This window comes from Ctenopharyngodon idella, chromosome 8 (assembly GCF_019924925.1).
Source record: "Ctenopharyngodon idella isolate HZGC_01 chromosome 8, HZGC01, whole genome shotgun sequence".
NCBI classification, from domain to species: Eukaryota; Metazoa; Chordata; class Actinopteri; order Cypriniformes; family Xenocyprididae; genus Ctenopharyngodon; species Ctenopharyngodon idella.
Window position 1 is genome coordinate 11,182,699 of NC_067227.1, and position 18,201 is coordinate 11,200,899.

Sequence of the window (18,201 nt, forward strand, 5' to 3'; positions counted from 1 at the left end):
GTGTGGAAGCCTAAAACTTGGTTTCCCACAGTAATGGGCAATGCCCAGTTTCTTTCCCTGAAATTCCCTCATGGGAAGCTCCACACATAGACGTCATCTTTTACATCTTCCTCTATTTTGCTGTTTATCTTCTTTGGGCTCAATATTTTAAGGTGTTTCAGTGAATGTGGAGCAGTTTGTAAGATAGTATAGTTGTTGGTTAGTCATTTTTGAAGGACTAGCATGTTTAGTCCTCACTAAAGACGATAAGCTAAATTGCACAATAATACTTTGCAGTATTATGACATTCAGTATAGTTGGGGAGGAGCACCAACCATGAAAACTGGCATCTTATTTAGGCTAGCAGCTGCCCAACAGATGCCTGTGGAGCTGCCCAAAGTGGCTAAAACATAAGTTAGACATAAAACACAATGTTAGATACCCACATATTTGGCCTCAGAGTTGGAGCTAAAACTTGCATAGCAGCTGCCATATAGCAATTGACACTACTGAAATTACATCTATATTTATATATATATAAAAAAATTGAGTGAACTTAATGCTGTTGGATGCCACTCTGATATGCACTTCTTAGCTAATATGATGAAGCCATCCCAATTGGTACTTGACACTTGCTGTCGCTATTCAGCTGAACAGCTGCTCATGTAAGAACTTTCGTCACGCTCATTACTCCTCCAACCTACTGATATACCCACATTTGGAGGCTATGTAGTGAATATCTGTTTGCACTTACCATCCTCAACCACCAGATGTCGTTTTAGTGTACTGGAAAGTGGAAAATAGACACACAGAGGGCATCACTGATATTATCAATTCTTTTTAGTCAAAAGGTGTCACTGCAAGAGAGAGGGAAAGTTTTTTTTTTTTTTTTTTTTTTTAATAAAGTTTACAAGGTTGCATTAAAAAATAATAATGATATGCACAGAAAATAATTTATAATAAATAGACTACTGCAATATTCCATAAAAAACAAAAACAAAAAGAATTTTCAATTTTGATTTCATGGTGACAAGATAAATGTTGACTATTTTGGTCGCATGAACAATGTATGAATAACATCTCATTTTTAGACAGTTATTTGAGGAATGATGACAAAAAGTAGACATTTTTGTGGCCTTCTTTGCCAGTGCAGCTCATCAGTGCCAGTGGTAGGGAGGCCTAGATTTACTTTGTTGGTTGTTACTTAATTTAAGACACCCAATAAGGAAAACTGAGTAAAACAAATATTCGTTTAAAGCTTTCACGATTGTATCCTACGTGACAACTTAATCTTATTTCTATTCAGCGGCAGAACCACATCCGCTGTAACATGTTCACTGAAGCTGCGCGAGCGTGCGCTTTAAAACAGGCGGAAGTGGACGCGCGTCATTGGCTGTTGAGCTGCTCTTCAGAGTTGTGCTCGTGCATTCATTCAAACGGCTGACTTCTGGAGCGCGCGCAAGAAAAGGGCAGATCTCCTTCGAGCTCAAATTCATGTTTCATCCGTTTACTGCATGATTCTGTCAACCAAATCTAAAGGTAAGAGACGATTAAAAGCGACATTCTTATCTTTAGCCAGCGCCAGCTGACAATTTCTCCTCAGCTAACCTTGTAGCAAATGAAGACATAAGGCGGATGTATTGAGCTTATACAGATACTTCAATAAATGGACGGTTGGTCGTTTTTAGGCAACATTTGCTACTTTTATAATGACAGGAAAAAATGTTTTGTAACCTTTAGCTAAATCCAAGAAAACCGTAATATTTTTATATGTTAGCACCGTGGCTACCACAAACTATTGGCAAACTAGCTAATGTTTTGATAATTTCAAAGTCACCTTGTAAAAAAACCTAAAGGTTTAGAAAACAACCTATTATTACTAACAATGAGCTTTCGTACCCTGACCAACCCAATTCGTCTATTGCAATGAAGTATAATAAAATGCATTAAAAATACTTCCTGAACTAAAAAATGTCTGTAAGCCACCAAATATAGCGCTTTTTGACAAAACCTGAGCCTAAATCCAAAAATCGGCACTGTTTGCGTTAATATGTGAGGAAGGAGGAACTGTCAGTGTTTGTTTTGAAGCACTCGGTTTACACAGACATATTGGATGGTGTTAAAGGGACAGTTCACCCAAAAATGACAATTCCGCCACCAATGGTGGATGATGACTCGGACCATCATTGTCATTGTGTTTTCCACAGTAGAAAGAAAGTCATGCAGGTTTGAAAGAACATGATGTTTAGTAAACGATGACGTATGCTCTGTTTTGGGTGAGCTGTCCGTTCAATAATCCATGTAAACCCATCATGTCATTAGACACATAGCTGGCTAGAGTGAAAGTGTAAAAGTCTTTTAAGCTGCTAGAGCAAATCTCATTCGGTTGTGTCCTGCTGGTCTGATGGCAAACCGTCTCATTTAATGTCAGATTAACAGCTCTGATAATCTCATAACAATGTTAAATCTGAAGTCTTTGAGCTGTGCAGTTGGTTTTGAAGAAGCTTATTGGTTCATTACGTTAGGACTGATAGTAATACACATTCGAAATCGTAAATGTGATAGTGATAGCTCACCCAAAAATGATTTAGCTGTTGTTCCAAATCAACACTACTTTCTTTCTTCTGTGGCACACAAAAGGAGATGTTTAGCAGAATGTCAAAGCTGCTTTTTTTCAATGCAATAAAAGTGGATGGGGACCAAGAATAGCAGTGGATCACCACTCGGTAGTAATATACTAATATATATAATATGCTACAGATCAAAAGTTCTGAATAATTACAATTTAAAGAGACTTTTAATTCAATTTAAAGTCTCTTATGGTCACCAAGGCTACATTTATTTGATCAAAATAGAGTAAAAACATTTACAGTAATTAATTTAAAATAACTGTTTCTAATATGATTTATTTCTGTGATGGCAAAGCTGAATTTTCAGCATCATTACTCCAGTCTTTAGTGTCACATGATCCTTCAGAAATGATTCTAATATGCTGATATGGTGCTAAATTATTAATAATGTTTCTTATAAATGTTGAAAACAGTTTTTACTGCTTATTTTTTTCAGGATTCTTTGATGAATAGAACATTCATCGAACAGCATTTTTTTTTTTTTTTTAAATGTATTTTTTTTTTGTAATATTATAAATGTCCTTACTGTCACTTTTGATCAATTTAATGCATCATTGCTGAATAAAAGTATTAATGAAATTTTCTTACACTACTACCAAGTTTGGGGTATCACCTTTGTGAGACTTTTTTTTTTTTTTTTTTTTTTTTTTTTAAACATACAATTCTTACTGACGCCAAACTTTTTGTAATAATATTTTGCAGTATTATTTTTATTTATTTATTTATTTATTTTTTACTGTATTTTTGATAAAATAAATGCAGTTTTATTGACCATAAGAGACTTCTTTCAAAAACAAACCTAATTATTACAAAGTTTTAAGTCATTCTAATTTTATGAGAATAGGAAATACAACAACGACACAGAGTAATAATATCAATAGAGTCAATTTCAGAATTTTTTTTTCCAGCTGATGAATAAAAACATTAACAGCCAAACAGAATCCACTCGAGTTTAAAGAGCTCACACGTTTGAAACGGCAGACAACATAACTGCAGAGCTTGCTTATAAGTCCATTGGTGTGGATGCTAATATATTTATCATTAGTTACAAGTATCATTCTAGGTGTGAACTGGCCTTAACTACAGTCCATATGTCTTCTTGCTCACTTCAAGGATGACGAGACAGGAGTGACATATCTGTTCTCGGCCGGAGCGTGAGGTTGGGCAGAGGATGCTGGAGGAGAGTGATGGAGAGGTGGAGGGGATCGGAGGAGGAGGGCTTGAAGCAGAGGTGGAGAGACTGACGGCAGAACTCCAGGAGGCCAATGAGGAGAAGTTACAGGCTGCACGGTACGGCCTGGCTGTTCTGGAGGAGAGCGCTGCTCTGAAGACCAAACACAGCCAGCTGGAAGAAGAACATGAAGCCCTTAAGATGGAAATGCAACAGCTCAGAGAGGTCAGTCAGGAGAAAGATATAGAAAGAAGGAAAAAGGGGCAGAAGCTTGAATTTAGGTATTGAGGAATTGCTACATGAAACAAGCTGCTTTTTTTTTTTTTTTTCCCCAGTGATATTTGTTATTGGGTTGCAATTAATTGTTTCAGGATCCAGACTTTGGATTTGACATCAAGTGGAGACTCAACACTGTACCAAAATGGTTTATTATGCTAAATTAAATTCATTTTAAAATTATATCATTTTAAGAAATTATTTAAATTATTTATTATGTTGTAGGTATGAGTATTTGTTGTCTAAATGCCTCTTAAATTTCAGTCGTTTCATTCACTCGGCAACCAATAATTTTCAGCACAAAATATTGTGGTCGACACAAACCATGTTTATTACTGAAGCAAGTTAAATGTAGTCTAGGTCATATTTCCTATTACCTTGAGTAGTTTTGTTTATTGTTTTTGAAGATGAGGGCATATCACAAGTTGGCATCTGAGAACAGATGAATTTGTTGATGAAGTGGGGCAGTTGTAGCCTAATGGCTAGAGAGTCGGACTTGTAACCCAAAGGTTGCGGGTTAAATAAGGTTGCGGGTTAAATAATCCCTGCTGTGTGTGTGTGTGTGCACATGGATGGGTGAAATGCGGTTTACAAATTTTGTGTATGGGACACCATACTTGGCTACATGTCACATCACTTAAATACCATAGAATTTGATTGGACAGTGGACGCATAACCTTTGACATCAGAGTTGCATAATGCATTTTCTCTTTCCTTTTAAAAGTTGAAAAGCCTATTCATTTGGTTATTTTATATAAGTCTGATTATATGGGTAGTTGCATTTTGTAATTTGAATTTAGCATTGTTGTTTTTTGTTTATTGTGGCCCTATTAGAACAGATGTACAACCCAATTTTGGTTCATGACTCACCAGTTCAGAACCACTAAGAATCACTGAACTTGTCATTTGCTTCCTGAAGTGCTTTTTTCCATAGAGATATTTTGTCCAAGTAACAATCAATCATTGAGAAGACATGTCATTTAGCTGTTACACAACCAGCCTAGGGATATTTTTCTTTGACCTTCTGTTGAATGATCAGAAGCGTTGTCTTCCCTGTGTGATGAAATGGTGTAGTTTTGATGATTCGTTAAGCCAACAAAGCGCTCGATCTAGTGGTGTGCATGTTATTCTTTTGATAATAATCATTGACAAATCAGTGAAATAATGAATAAAGTGTCCTGTCGTTCTCTAGATTAATGAGCTCCTGTGAAATATTAGCTGAAAGCAATGCAAGGACGTCTTGCCACATTGTCAGGTCATTTCTATTTACTTAAATTGCCTCGTTTCCCCATTTAAAAAAAAAAAAAAAAAAATCAGATACCATTTTTTCAAATGTTTTTTTTTATTTTTTTATTTGCCATAATTGGAAGACAGTGCATACCTATTTTTCTGTTGAGGATAAGGATATGTATTAATGTGTTCCCATTTCGTGCGTACACCACCATTTTAATAAAGCACTGTTCAGACAGATCAGTCTATGTGGTCCATGGCCAAAGAAGAAAACTAATAGGCTGTAAGCTAGGTATGAATGAGCCATTTTTGGCTCTCTTTGTTAACTGATTTATTACATAAATCCTTGCCCCAAAATCCCTGCATGTGGAACTGTAAAAGTCCAAAAATTTGCAGCATTTTGAGGGCATTGTATTATGCATTATTGGTTGGCAAACTTCGGCTAAAATGTCACTCGTATTTTATATGAAGTTCACATGTGCGGCATATTGTAGACCACTCCCTCTGGTATGAAGATTAGGCTCATGTATTTCTCTCTCTGTGTGTCTGATTAGTAGAGCATGAAATCAGCAAAGTAGGTGAGCGTAGAGAGAGATGACTGGAGTGAACAGATTGGGGTCTAGTGTGGTATTGTAACATCTAGAGATGTATATGTAGTTCACACTGCAGTCTTTATTTCCTGTTTAGTCCTCTAAGATTCTACTAATGAAAACTTGTTAAATTATATTTTTCATGCAATAGTTCACCCACAAATGAAAAACCAATATTACTTTCTTGCTATCCTGAAACACAAAAGGAGATTTCAGGCAGAATGTCCAAGCAGCTCTTTTCCATACGATGACTAAAAGAGTGTATTGAATGCGAAAGGCCATTGGTTCTTGTGTGTTTAGATTTGAGAGCTCCTATGAAAGATGTGCAGCAGGGTTATTATAGTTAACTAAAACCATTTAAAATGGTTGCCAAGGCAATACTTCTCATTTTCATTTAGTTTACTTGATTTGCTGAATTAACCAAGACTGAAATAAAAATGTATAAAAACTGTATAGACATAAAATACACAAAAACAAAAATACACCTCAAAATTACTGAAACTAAGAGGGACTCGGGTGCGCACTTGTTCAGGAAGTAACCTGCGCATGCGTTTTCACTGATTGTAATGTATTTACTTAAATAAAACACATGTAAGAGATGATAGTGTTGATAATTTATCTTGGATTCGAGCAGGAATGGGCCTGCAGTGTATTCGCGCTTTGCGAGTGCAATCAGAGTGGCAAATGAATGGCAATCAGCTGTCTCCTCAAAATAGGCTGCTTGTAAACAGCGGAAAACCATCTACATGCGGCGCACATACAGTAAACTGAAGTGTCGTTTACTCTGCTGACCATAATAACACCACATTAATAAAAAACACAATTTATTGACCCGCATTCTGTTTTCTGTCATGCGCCTTGCACGTCGTTGACGTAAGATGAACGCAAATGCACCAGGGTTCGATAGAATCAATTTGAGTGTGAAACCAGACCAACGCTGCGGGGGGCTCTGGGAACAATCGCGCCCGGGCTTGGACCGCAGCAGACGAGCCCAGTGTGAAAGCCACCTAACTAAAATGAAAGCAGAAAATACAAAACAAAATTCTAAATATATATATAAAAGCTATAATAGTAACTCTCAGTAATACTAAATAACACAAATTTGCAGTGAATTACAATTATTGCATGGCTTCAGAAGCATGGACCACTTTTGATACTCTTGTCTTAAGGTGCTTTTTTGTCATTTTGGAGCTTTGCCTTATAAATCACCTTCTGATTTTGTTTTATGGAAAAGAGCTGCCAAGATTTTCTAATGTTGTGTTTTGTGTTTCACACATGCAAGTCATTTATGGGATGAATTTAGTCTTAAAATGGGGTGACATGGAGAACAAAGAGCAAATCTTCATTTCTGTCTTTTAAACAGCATGTTCTGCTCATACACATAATGTACAGAGGTATAAATTATCCTGCATGACTCTTACAGGCTCTCTCATGCACATTTAACTTCCCCCTCTTCAGTTGTCCTTTCATCGTTAATTATAGAGCAGCACAAGCATGTTTTACCCACATGTTCTCACATGATTCAAATTATAATGTTCAGAGAAAAGTGTGTGGCTACGCTAATGTCAACCTGTCCAGTATTGGTTCATCTGGTAACAGTTCAATTCAATGTGAGACAGTCTGGGGCAATGTTTGTCACAATTTGTCCAAGCACAAAAGCATGCATTAAACACATTCTAATTACACCCTCTGGTTGCCAGTGAAGCTGGAATGTAATGTATCATATAGAGTTTCACTTCACCAGCTCTCAATACAGTTGCTGTTGTTTATAGGCTTGGCAAGTAAACTCTAATTACTCAAAATAATTGAAGACGAACAAGTTTTTAACTTTCAACAGCTCTGAAAACTGCTGTTCTCATTTACAGAATTTCAGACATTCACACAAAGTAGCAGAGAGCCATAAATTGTGACAGTGTTGCTTTTTTTCTTCAGTCAATCAACTAAATTGTTTTGTTTCTTCTTTTGTTGGGAACTGGCAAAAACTCTTCTAGTGTAATTCAGTGTCTTGGCTATGTTGGAGATGAGAGGGTTTGATTGTTGTATATGTTTATAGGCTCTGGCAGACTCTGTGAGCAGCCATAAGCGTGCAGCAGCAGATGGGGAAAGTCGAGAGGAGAGGCTCCTGCAAGAGTCGGCCAGTAAAGAGGCGGCCATGGAGATTCGCATGGATGAACTGCAGGCGGAGCTTAAACAGGCCCGCGTCATGCTGGCCAATGCCTCGGCTGAAAATGAGAGACTGGCCGGGCTCTCCAACCAGCTGAAGAAGGTACATACATCATCATCAGTCAGAAGACCAGTTTTACATAAAAATGTGCCTAACTATTCCTAACCACATAGACACAAGTCCAATAAAGCTTTTATTGACTTTGTTAAATTAGCTGTATAATGGGATTCATATACTAAGAGGCAATATTTGTGTAACAACATAAAAAAAAAAAAAAATGAAATGTTCTGAGTTGAAACAGTGCTAAATAACGTACCCTCTGTCTGCTTTCTAGCTGATCAAAGTAAAAGTGGAAATAAGAGTCCTTGTTTTCATGAGGCCCGATCATGTGACACAAAACCGGGTTGAGTTTCAAAGTCAGCTTGAAGTGAAGAGAGGCCATAGTGAGCTACTAACAGAATTATTGCACGTGTAATACGCTTACAAGTCACAGATGTATACATGTCATGCATATTTAAAGGTAGTAATGCACTAAAATAAATTCTTGACCAAAGCCAAAAATTGTGGAGACATTGGGCCAAAAACGATATCATCATCATCAAAAAAATAAAAATAAATAAATAAATAAATATATACTATATGATATAGTACATTTTAAGAGCTTGTGGGGGAAAAAGCATTTTCAATTACTTTTAGCTAATCAAGCACTTCAAACAATAAAATTAATATATATTTTTTTTAATTCTAAAGGAAATGTGGAAAGTTCTTTAATAAAATAATAATAAATAAATCAATAATAATAATAAAATCTTCTCTGCTTTATAATGAGATGAGATGATTCCTATTCTAAATAGCCTCACAATCTCTGCACAAATATGGAAAGTGCACCAAGGACATTGTGCTAAACTTCACCTTTTGTGTTCAAAGTAAGGTTTAGAATAACATGTGGATGTGCAAATTATGACAGAAATTTAAATTGAGTTAACCATCCCCTCGAGAATTTTTATTGAATGGAAAAACATTTACAGCTGCAACATTTTATGACGCTACCACCATGTAATTGCTGTGCAGATCTAATTATTTCTGTCCAGTCTATTCTGAATTCTGTGGACTTGCCCTGATTGACTACCTCTGCTCTCTAGGAGTGCGAGTGTTTGGAGGTGGAGAAGACCCGTATGAGAGAGGAGATGAAGGAGTACAAGACTCGAGAGGCGCAGCAGCTTCAGGATAACAGTGAGCTGGAAGAGGAGAACATCTCTCTGCAGAAACAAGTCTCAGTGCTTAAGGAGAACCAGGTGTGTGAGAAAATGGGTGGGAGATGTTGCTGCAGTCTGGATAGGGCTCATATTTAAGTATTGTCTGTGTTATTGTTTGCTGTGCTCATTGATTAGCCAGCTATGTTTCCCATAAATATGTCATAGTAATCCTCTGATGCAATTTTACATGGAATATTAAGCACTTTCTTTTCGTGTTTGCTGAACATAAGTCTCTCCTTGTGGAATGTGCTTCACTAGAGATGTCTTGTGACTGTGAATGTGTTTCTCGCAGCTGCTGTCACTGCAGTACAAACACTTCTGTTGTAGTGCTTCAGTCTCAGCTGATTTTTGACAAAGCCTTCCTTCTGAGGGAACGCACAAGAGAAAGGTTTTATTCACTTGTCTTCCCACATGAATATTCAGTCACACCGAGGCTAGAACGGCTTCCGTATTGGACTAAAAACCGGTTTGCTCAGGGTGAATTCATACAGTAAATACACAAATAAGCTGAGTTGTCCTCAAGACTTGACTTTAATAACTAGACTTGTCATAGTGAATTAACTCACAAATATGTGTTGTTCCTCAAGAATTTAACAGCACGTCGTGATTTAATGCCACCAGTTCAAGTTTTGGGATTCACACTGCAGTGTGACATTGTGTGAATGTTAGCAATTGAGCCCATTTGATGTTAAATTGGTTTGGAGATAATTTGATATTATGGGGTCTTTTTGTTTGTTTGTTTGTTTGTTTGTCTGAATGAGAGTATAATCATTGCATTGAACTGGTTCAGTTGTGTTGTTCACAAACTGCATGATTTTAATGTAATTGTGAGCGTCACGATCAGGAGTGAATTTAGTTGATTGTTGTAATAGTCCAATAATGGCTATGATGTCATTAAGTGATACAGAGCTGGCTTCCTGTTTTTCCCTAGTAAAATAATTTATTTATTGTAATTTGTCATCCAAATTGGGAACTAGTCATCAGTTAATATTATGGCTATTGTTTGTATTACTGTGATCAGCTGTTATATGATGTGTTATATGACGTGAGATAAGGAAGGCAGGCTAATCCAGCCTAACAAGTTAGCACTGTGCTGGTATGTTTTGGGGGCAGGCAGTTACATGGGAAGTAGACGAGCGGAAGTCAGTTTATGATTTCTAGTAACCTTTGTCAAAATAGTAGTTTCTTGGTGTCTTCACCATTGTTGTTATTTTTTCTAACTAAAACTATTTTTCTAACTAAAAATTCATTTTCAGCAATTGAAATAAAACTAAAATATAAATATTGGATGAAAAACTTAAACTTATTTCAGTTTGTTGTCAAGGCAACATTTCTAATTTTCATTTAGGTACTAAAATTGCTAAAACTAAAATAAAAAATAAATTAAAGCTTATTAAATTACAGAAAAAAGCTATATATAAAAACTAATGAAAAAAAAATGACAATCCCACAAAATGACTAAACTTAAACTAAAATGAATACTGAAAATATAAGTACAAAAATTCAAAATATTAATAAATGCTATAATAACATGTAAATAATAACACTGGTCTTCATGTTCAGATTTCTAACTGGCAAGTTTGGTTAAAGAATTAATAACTTTCTTTTTATCCAAACTAATTATTTAAGTCTCTGTGAAATCCTTATACTAGAGCTGGACGAAATAAACCTAAAATCAAAATCTTGATTAATTAAACATTTTACCTCGATTACGATTAATGAACAATTTTTTTTTTTTTTTTTTTTTTGCCCTCATGGTTCACTGACAATGTTTGTACTGTAAATATGCTTGACTATTAAAGGTGGGATATTTTTTCCTAATGAAAGAGTGATCTGACATAACAGCTCACTTTCAGCAGTTATTTTATCTATGGTTCGTAACATTTCTTACAGATTTCTGCTTGTAAATCTGATACAGATAAATTAGCACAGTACCTGTACATTTATTTGAAAGCATTAATGAGAGCGATTGCGTGTGTGAATTAGTCATACCGTCTCTCTCTATTAATTGTGAAGCTGTGGGTTGTAAGTAGTTACTTCAAAAGTAGAAAAATATATGCTATAACTTTTGATTTTCTAAGCTACTTTAGTGATAAATCACAGGACAACGAGTTTCTGCGTTCCTCTCTGTGCGCGCGATCTTCACATGATGTGCAGCTGTCCTTATGAGTGTTCTTGTGCCATAATGCATCAGTGCAGTAGCTCAATATAATACACATCCGATGGTCTAAAATCGCTTCAATGTCCAAACTGGCAGGCCTTAAAAAAAACATATAGAATTGACAAAGTTTAGTGAAGTGTTGTCACTTCGGGGCTCGCTGCTTGCTCACTGTCTCTGTGTGTTGACTTGACTTTCTAGTTCGCCTCCGTGCTGCTTCCATGCCACTGACTGGATGGGGCGGAGTCACGTGACTACACACGTGGTAGTATGTTTTTAAGGGGAAAGTATTAAACGGATTAAAAAAACGAAATAACCGACATGGGAAAATTACGTCGGTTAGAAGTTTGAAATTTCGGTTTCGATTTACTTTTCGATTAATTGTCCAGCCCTACCTTATAACCTATTTTTTTTCAACAAGTAATATTAGTATGTATATGCTTTACTATCACTAAACACTTTAATTTATGTCGACAGGTGGAGTTTGAGTCAGTGAAGTTGGAGTTGACCAATAAAGACGAGGAGCTGGAGCTGATGAGGGCACAGCTGGAAGAGGCTGGGCGTCTGAGGGAGATCGCAGAGCGCCAGCTGGATGAGGCACTCGAGGCCCTGAAAGAGGAGAGGGAGCAGAAGAACAGCCTGAGACGAGAACTTGCCACCCTTAACTCCAACCCCTTTGACTCTATTTGTCACTTAGAGCTACAGCTGGATGACAGCCAGGATGGAGAGAAGGACAAAGAGGGAGGAGAGGAAGGGGAGGAGATGGACAGTGGGTATAATAACTCTAAAGGGATGGAGAGAAACCGGTGCTCCACACCCAGAAACAGCGACGTGTTCCTTAGACCTCAGGCTCCTGGGCTGGTGGCTGACCTTCTGAGTGAGCTGCACCTGTCAGACAGCCAGAAACTCAAGCAGCAACTGCTGCAGGTGAGGAAACCTGTTCACATCCAACTTGCTTCTCACTCATTTCTTGAGCTGTGGCAGCATTTTCCCTTTCAGAGGTTAACTGCTGGAAAGTTTGGCAAACTATCCGAGAGAATTGTTTGTTTGTGTGTTTGTGTTTTCTTTCCTTCCTGCCTTGTTTTGCATACACTGACATACAAATTTATCTTTGCAAAATAGGGATTAAATGCATGTTTTTCTTATTGGACAGTGGAACTGCTCGTTCCAAATTCTACACCCAGCTGCAATATAATATAATATAATATAATATAATATAATATAATAATATAATATAATAATGTTGTAGCAATAAGACATGGGTTTTATTACTCTTGATCATGTTTATGAATCAGGGGAACAAGTAAAGTCAAAGAGTTACCAGGTCCATTTTGGCTGATGTCCATCTCTTCAGATCTAACCGCAGACCAAAGTTTAAAAGATTCAATCCCCATGATGTAAACATCTGTAAAATATACTTGTGGGTTTTTTATTTTTAACTCAGCAGTTTCATGCATAAAACCCTCATCTGACAGATGAGCACTACTTCCTTTTTCATACCACTTCCTGCTCAGGATGTACCATCATGTCAGTTTTACTAAGTAACAAAGTATCTTTCATCCACCCAGTTTTTACCTTTACTAGCAGATAGGCCAGTTTTTTTTTTTTTTTTTAATAAATAAAATGTATGATTGATTTGGATTTTCATTATTTTTATTATTTATTTATTAAGGTAGATTTTTGGCCTTTCTACCTTTATTTGATAGGAGATTTAGAAGAGACATGAATGATAATGAGATGGGGAATGGGATTGGCAAAGGAAACTCCCCCGAAGCGTGATTTTAATCATTTATGACACTTACTCAAATCTAAGAGAATTGTGGATTAGCTTAAATTAGTCTAAAGTGATCCTTCCTTTTAGTTCTTGTCTCTTAAATGGTTAGTTCACCCAAAAATGAAATTTCTGTCATTAAGTACTTGCCCTCTTGTCGTCCCAAACCCGTAAGACCTTTGTTCATCTTCAGAACACAAATTAAGATATTTTTGATGAAATCCAAGGGTTTCACATAAGCAGCAACATCATTGCACCTTTTGAGGTCCAGAATGATATTAAAGACATTGTTAAAATAGTCTTCCAGGCTTCCGTGTTTACGTCCAAACGCCGACTCATTATTGGCTGACGCTGTTCACGTGAGCAGTACGATGCGTGTGTGTGATGCTGACACAGGAGTCAGCGTTTGGATGTAAACACGGAAGCCTGCACTGCGTTCACTACGTCAACTGCGTATGACAACAGTTAAAATTGTTAAATAAAGTCTTTATTTTTGTTTTGTGTTTGCATACAAAAAGTATTCTCGTCGCTTCATAACATTAAGGTACTTACTGAACCACTGTAGTCACATGGACTATTTTAACGATGTCTTTAATACCTTTCTGGACCTTAAAAGGTGCAATGATGTTGTTGCCTATGTGTGGTTTAGAAACCCTTGGATTTTATCAAAAATATCTTAATTTGTGTTCTGAAGATGAACGAAGGTCTTACGGGTTTGGGACGACATGAGGGTGAGTACGCAATGACATACATTTCATTTTTGGTGAAGGTGAACTAACCCTTTAAGTATAATTTCTCTTGAGTGTTTTCTATCCAAAACATTTGGATTGAATTAGTCAGTCGGAATAAACCTTGTGTTGTGACAATACTTTTGTTGAGAGGCATATTGTTTGTGTATCCATGTCCAGGTGGAGAGAGAAAAAGCCACTCTGAGCAGCACTGTGCATGACCTTCAGCAGCAGTTAGTCCAGTCTAAAGATGCTCTCGGTGAGCAACAGGTGAAGCTGGATCAGCTGACCCAATGTTTGGAGACCCTTCAGAGTACAGTCTCAAAAAGGCCTTGTGAACAAGAGAATGGAATGAGTCTGTCTTCCAGGTCCCTTCAGAACCAAGAGGCCGAAAATGGCATCAACTATTACGAAGTGGACGCAAAGAGCACAGAAGTACTAGAGTGCCGCATGCAAGAGGCAAATGAGGAGCTTGCACATCTGCGTGAGGAGCTGAAAGAGGCTGGCGAGCGCTCCAAGGCCCTGGAGGAGCGCTGCAAGCAGGAGAAAGATCGCTGGAGGGGTGAGGCGCAAGAACTCGCTGATAAAATTCGACAGTGTATCACTGCTAGCCGTCAGGACCAGGAGCGAATAGGACAATTGGAGCGAGAAATTGGTGCCACGCGACAGGTCGCCACAGACTCTGAAAGCCACCTCAGTGTTGCACAGGAGGAGCTTCTGGCCTTCTCTGAGGAGCTGGCCAACCTTTACCATCATGTGTGTGTTTGTAATAACCTCACGCCTAGCCGCGTTACACTGGATTACTATCGTGAAGGAGCCCAAGCAGGGAGAACGCACAACCATTCACAGCCCCACCACTATCGCGGATCCTTCCGCAGGCACAGGCGGTCAGGTGAAGTAGACTTGGGTAGCGGAGGGAGTGGAGATACGTCCTCTAGCTGCGGAAGTTGTCCAGGGTCTCCTACATTAGACTTCAGGGACCCAACCAATGTGCGCAATCTGGTAGCTGTCATTCGCTGCCAGATTAAACAATTACAGGTATGTCTCAACTCTTTATAGTAGAATAATTAAGAAATAAACTGTACTCCTACAATTTTCATTCATGTGCTAGAATGTTCTAAAGACCCTTAAATAAAGACAGTTAAAAATATAAAGTAATAAGAGTAAATAGCCCTGCAAGATTATAGCTCATCAAAGGAACATTTTATTTAATGTGTTAGCATCATTGACAAATAAAGCTTCAAAAAAGGTTTTTAAAAATCTTTTCAAAACTGATGTAATGCATATTTTTGAGTTATAAACAGTGTGTTTAAACAAGTTTCATTTTCAAAGTTTCTAAATTAATTTTTTGACTGTTTTTGTGTCATGCGGTACAACCAAAAAGTTGTATGTATATATTGTAGTTGTACCACCTGACATGTAAAGTGTACCAGCCTACCCATACTTGAAATGAGCAGTTTTACCAGTATTTGAGAGAGATCTACAAACCTTTTTCTCTGCTACAAGGATCAGTTGGGGTCCTGATGCATTATCATGTTTACTGTTATTACTTTGTCAATTCTTAAAAAAAAGAGCCATGTTTGCAGTTGTGCCACCCTGACATTTGAGAATATACAAATTGCTGTTTTTTCAATTATCTCAACAGCTTTAAAACTACTGATATTTATAAAATTGGTTTATATGAAACCTAAAACCTATATGAAACCTAAAATGATGCCATAGTTTTTTTTTAGTTTTCTTAGTCTGTTCATTTGTTCGGACAGTTGCACCACCTGATATTTTGGGGTTTAAGATAACAAAACATAAATTACTATGTATTATTTAAATGTACTAAAAATTCATTCAAACTAAATAGGTTTTATAGAATAAAGTGATATATGTCATATATGTTTATCAAATTATATTAAAAGGAAATAATGCACTTGGACACAAAAATATGCATGTCATGTTATTGACCTGTTAGTTCACCCATAAATGAAAATTGTCATAATTTTCTCATGTCATTCTAAACATGTATGACTTTTTCTTCTGTGGAACACAAAAGAAGATATTTTAATGAATGTTGGCTGCCATTGATTTTCAATGTATGGATTTTTGTTTCTTTAAATATCTTCTCCTATGTTTCACAAAAGAAAGAAACTCATAGAGGTTTTGAACAACATGAGGGTGAGTAAATGATGACAGAATTTTCATTTTTGGGTGGACTGTTATTTTATGTTAAGCCTTTAAGCTGCTTTTTTGGGGGCTGGGGGTAAGGCATGAAATATAAACCGATCTGACAAGGCTGCATTAGGATGCCTGCCTGAGTCTTTTTTTTTTTTTTTAACACCAAAATTTGGATTGCAATTTTGTAAGTAAACAAAGCAGTGTTGAAATAATTATTATATAAATGTCTAAATCTATGCTTTTTTTTTTTTTTTATTCTTTGGCAGTTTTGGAGTAATACTTTTAAAATATTTGTTTTTATATTATGTATATCATGCATTTTATATTGTCATAATTTATTTTGTTCAGTAATTCGGTCAGCAACACTGTGTTTAAATGTGTTAAATACATTTTATTTATTAAATTACTTACTTTTGCAACCTTTTCAGGTGGCAGTGGACCTGTGCAGGCAGCGCAACCTGTTGTCCTCCCCAGCAGCAGGAGGAAACACTGATTCAGACCGTGACACAGAGGCATTGCTTGAGGAAGTTTTAAAACTGAAGTCCCTGCTGAGTACCAAGAGAGAGCAGATAGCCACTCTCAGAACTGTCCTAAAAGCCAACAAACAGGTACAGATGTTAGATATGTAAGACAGTGTAAGATAATTAAATGCATAATAAATAGTAAAAATGTGCTCGAGCACATTTCAGGCAGACACAACCCTTGAAATGGCCATATGTTGATAAACTACTTGGCCTTAAACAGTTGTGTGAAATTTCCTTTACTCTGTGCAGTTTAGAGTATATTTCTAAACTGGAACACATGGTTTCTTTTGATGTTTTGATGGCTTTAGTCATTTTTTTTCCAGACGGCCGAGTTGGCTTTGACCAACCTGAAGACAAAGTATGAGACAGAGAAAAGCATGGTGTCTGAGACGATGAGGAAACTTAGAAATGAACTGAAGGCTTTGAAGGAGGATGCAGCCACCTTCTCTTCCCTACGGGTCATGTTCGCAAGCAGGTATGATGGGATTACACGTGCGCAAAGTGCTTTGTGTACTCACAGGCCAAGGAAGTTTCTCAGGTCATCGTTCGTGCGGCACATAGTTTCTTTCTAATGAGTGTTTATAGGGGTTTTAGTGTTAAACTGGTTGTTTGAATACTGGGTTGATTAATGGAAAGAATGCAGATGAGTTCATGGGAGAAGTTGATTCTCCCAGTTGAAATTCCAGATTTCCCCTGTCAATTTAGAAAACAAACTAATCAATTTTAGTTTTAACTTTTACATCTAATCATCTTGATGGGTTGTCTGAGGATAGCTGAGAAATCATCTGCTGATGTGATAAAAGGATTTGTATAGGCTTTATAGTCATAGTAAAACCTGCATCATGGTGAAAGATTGCAGACAGTGTTTGTTTACATTTGTAGAAAGACATATGAGAGGTCTTTGGGATACAGAGTCATAGAGATTAGGCAGTCATGACCCTGTTTTAAGAGCACGCTAATAAGATTATAATCTCAAGGCCCGTTCTCCCACGAGCTCCTCTCACATGCTGATTAACGTGCACGCTCTCTGATCCCGTGTGCAGACGAGGGCAGCTCGCTCTGAGCTCAAGTCATAGATCAAGTGTCAAGGGAACTGAGTAGTGGAAGCGGGGATAACGCTTTGAGTCAAGTTACTGTAAAAGGAAAAATCTAGACCTCTCATGGAACATTTATACTAACTCGTATAGTATGAAACATAATTTAGAATATTTTAACGTAGAAATAATTGCATTTTTTTTGAGATTGCAACCCATCACATAACTTGAAATTTAATGTTGTTGAAACATTTTATTATTAGTTGATTAAATATAATTTTAATAAATATTATTTAATTAAAATAAATATTATTGCCACAGTTTTGTTGTGCATGTTATTTACTATCATTAAAATGTGTGAATACAGTTAAAAATTTTGGCCTCTGTAAGAATTTTATTTTTGAAAGAAGTCTCTTATACCCACCAAGGCTGCTTTTATTTGATCATCCAAAAATACAGTAAAAACAGCAATATTGTGAAGTAATATTACAATTTAAAATAAAGTTTTTCTATTTTAATATATA

At 36.8% G+C, this 18,201-nt stretch overlaps 1 protein-coding gene across 1 annotated transcript in view; it reads left to right on the forward strand.

Annotated features, from left to right (window-relative positions):
• Window positions 1–1,362: 1,362 nt before the first annotated feature.
• The window catches only part of LOC127517682 (protein bicaudal D homolog 2-like), a 22,261-nt gene continuing 5,422 nt past the window's right edge, over window positions 1,363–18,201 (forward strand). The window contains exons 1-8 of the mRNA XM_051903662.1: window positions 1,363–1,518; window positions 3,723–4,005; window positions 7,930–8,142; window positions 9,183–9,335; window positions 11,932–12,381; window positions 14,134–14,991; window positions 16,548–16,727; window positions 16,967–17,118. Coding sequence (XP_051759622.1) covers window positions 3,781–4,005; window positions 7,930–8,142; window positions 9,183–9,335; window positions 11,932–12,381; window positions 14,134–14,991; window positions 16,548–16,727; window positions 16,967–17,118 — 2,231 coding nt within the window. The 5' untranslated portion in view covers window positions 1,363–1,518; window positions 3,723–3,780. The remainder of the gene's footprint in view (window positions 1,519–3,722; window positions 4,006–7,929; window positions 8,143–9,182; window positions 9,336–11,931; window positions 12,382–14,133; window positions 14,992–16,547; window positions 16,728–16,966; window positions 17,119–18,201) is intronic.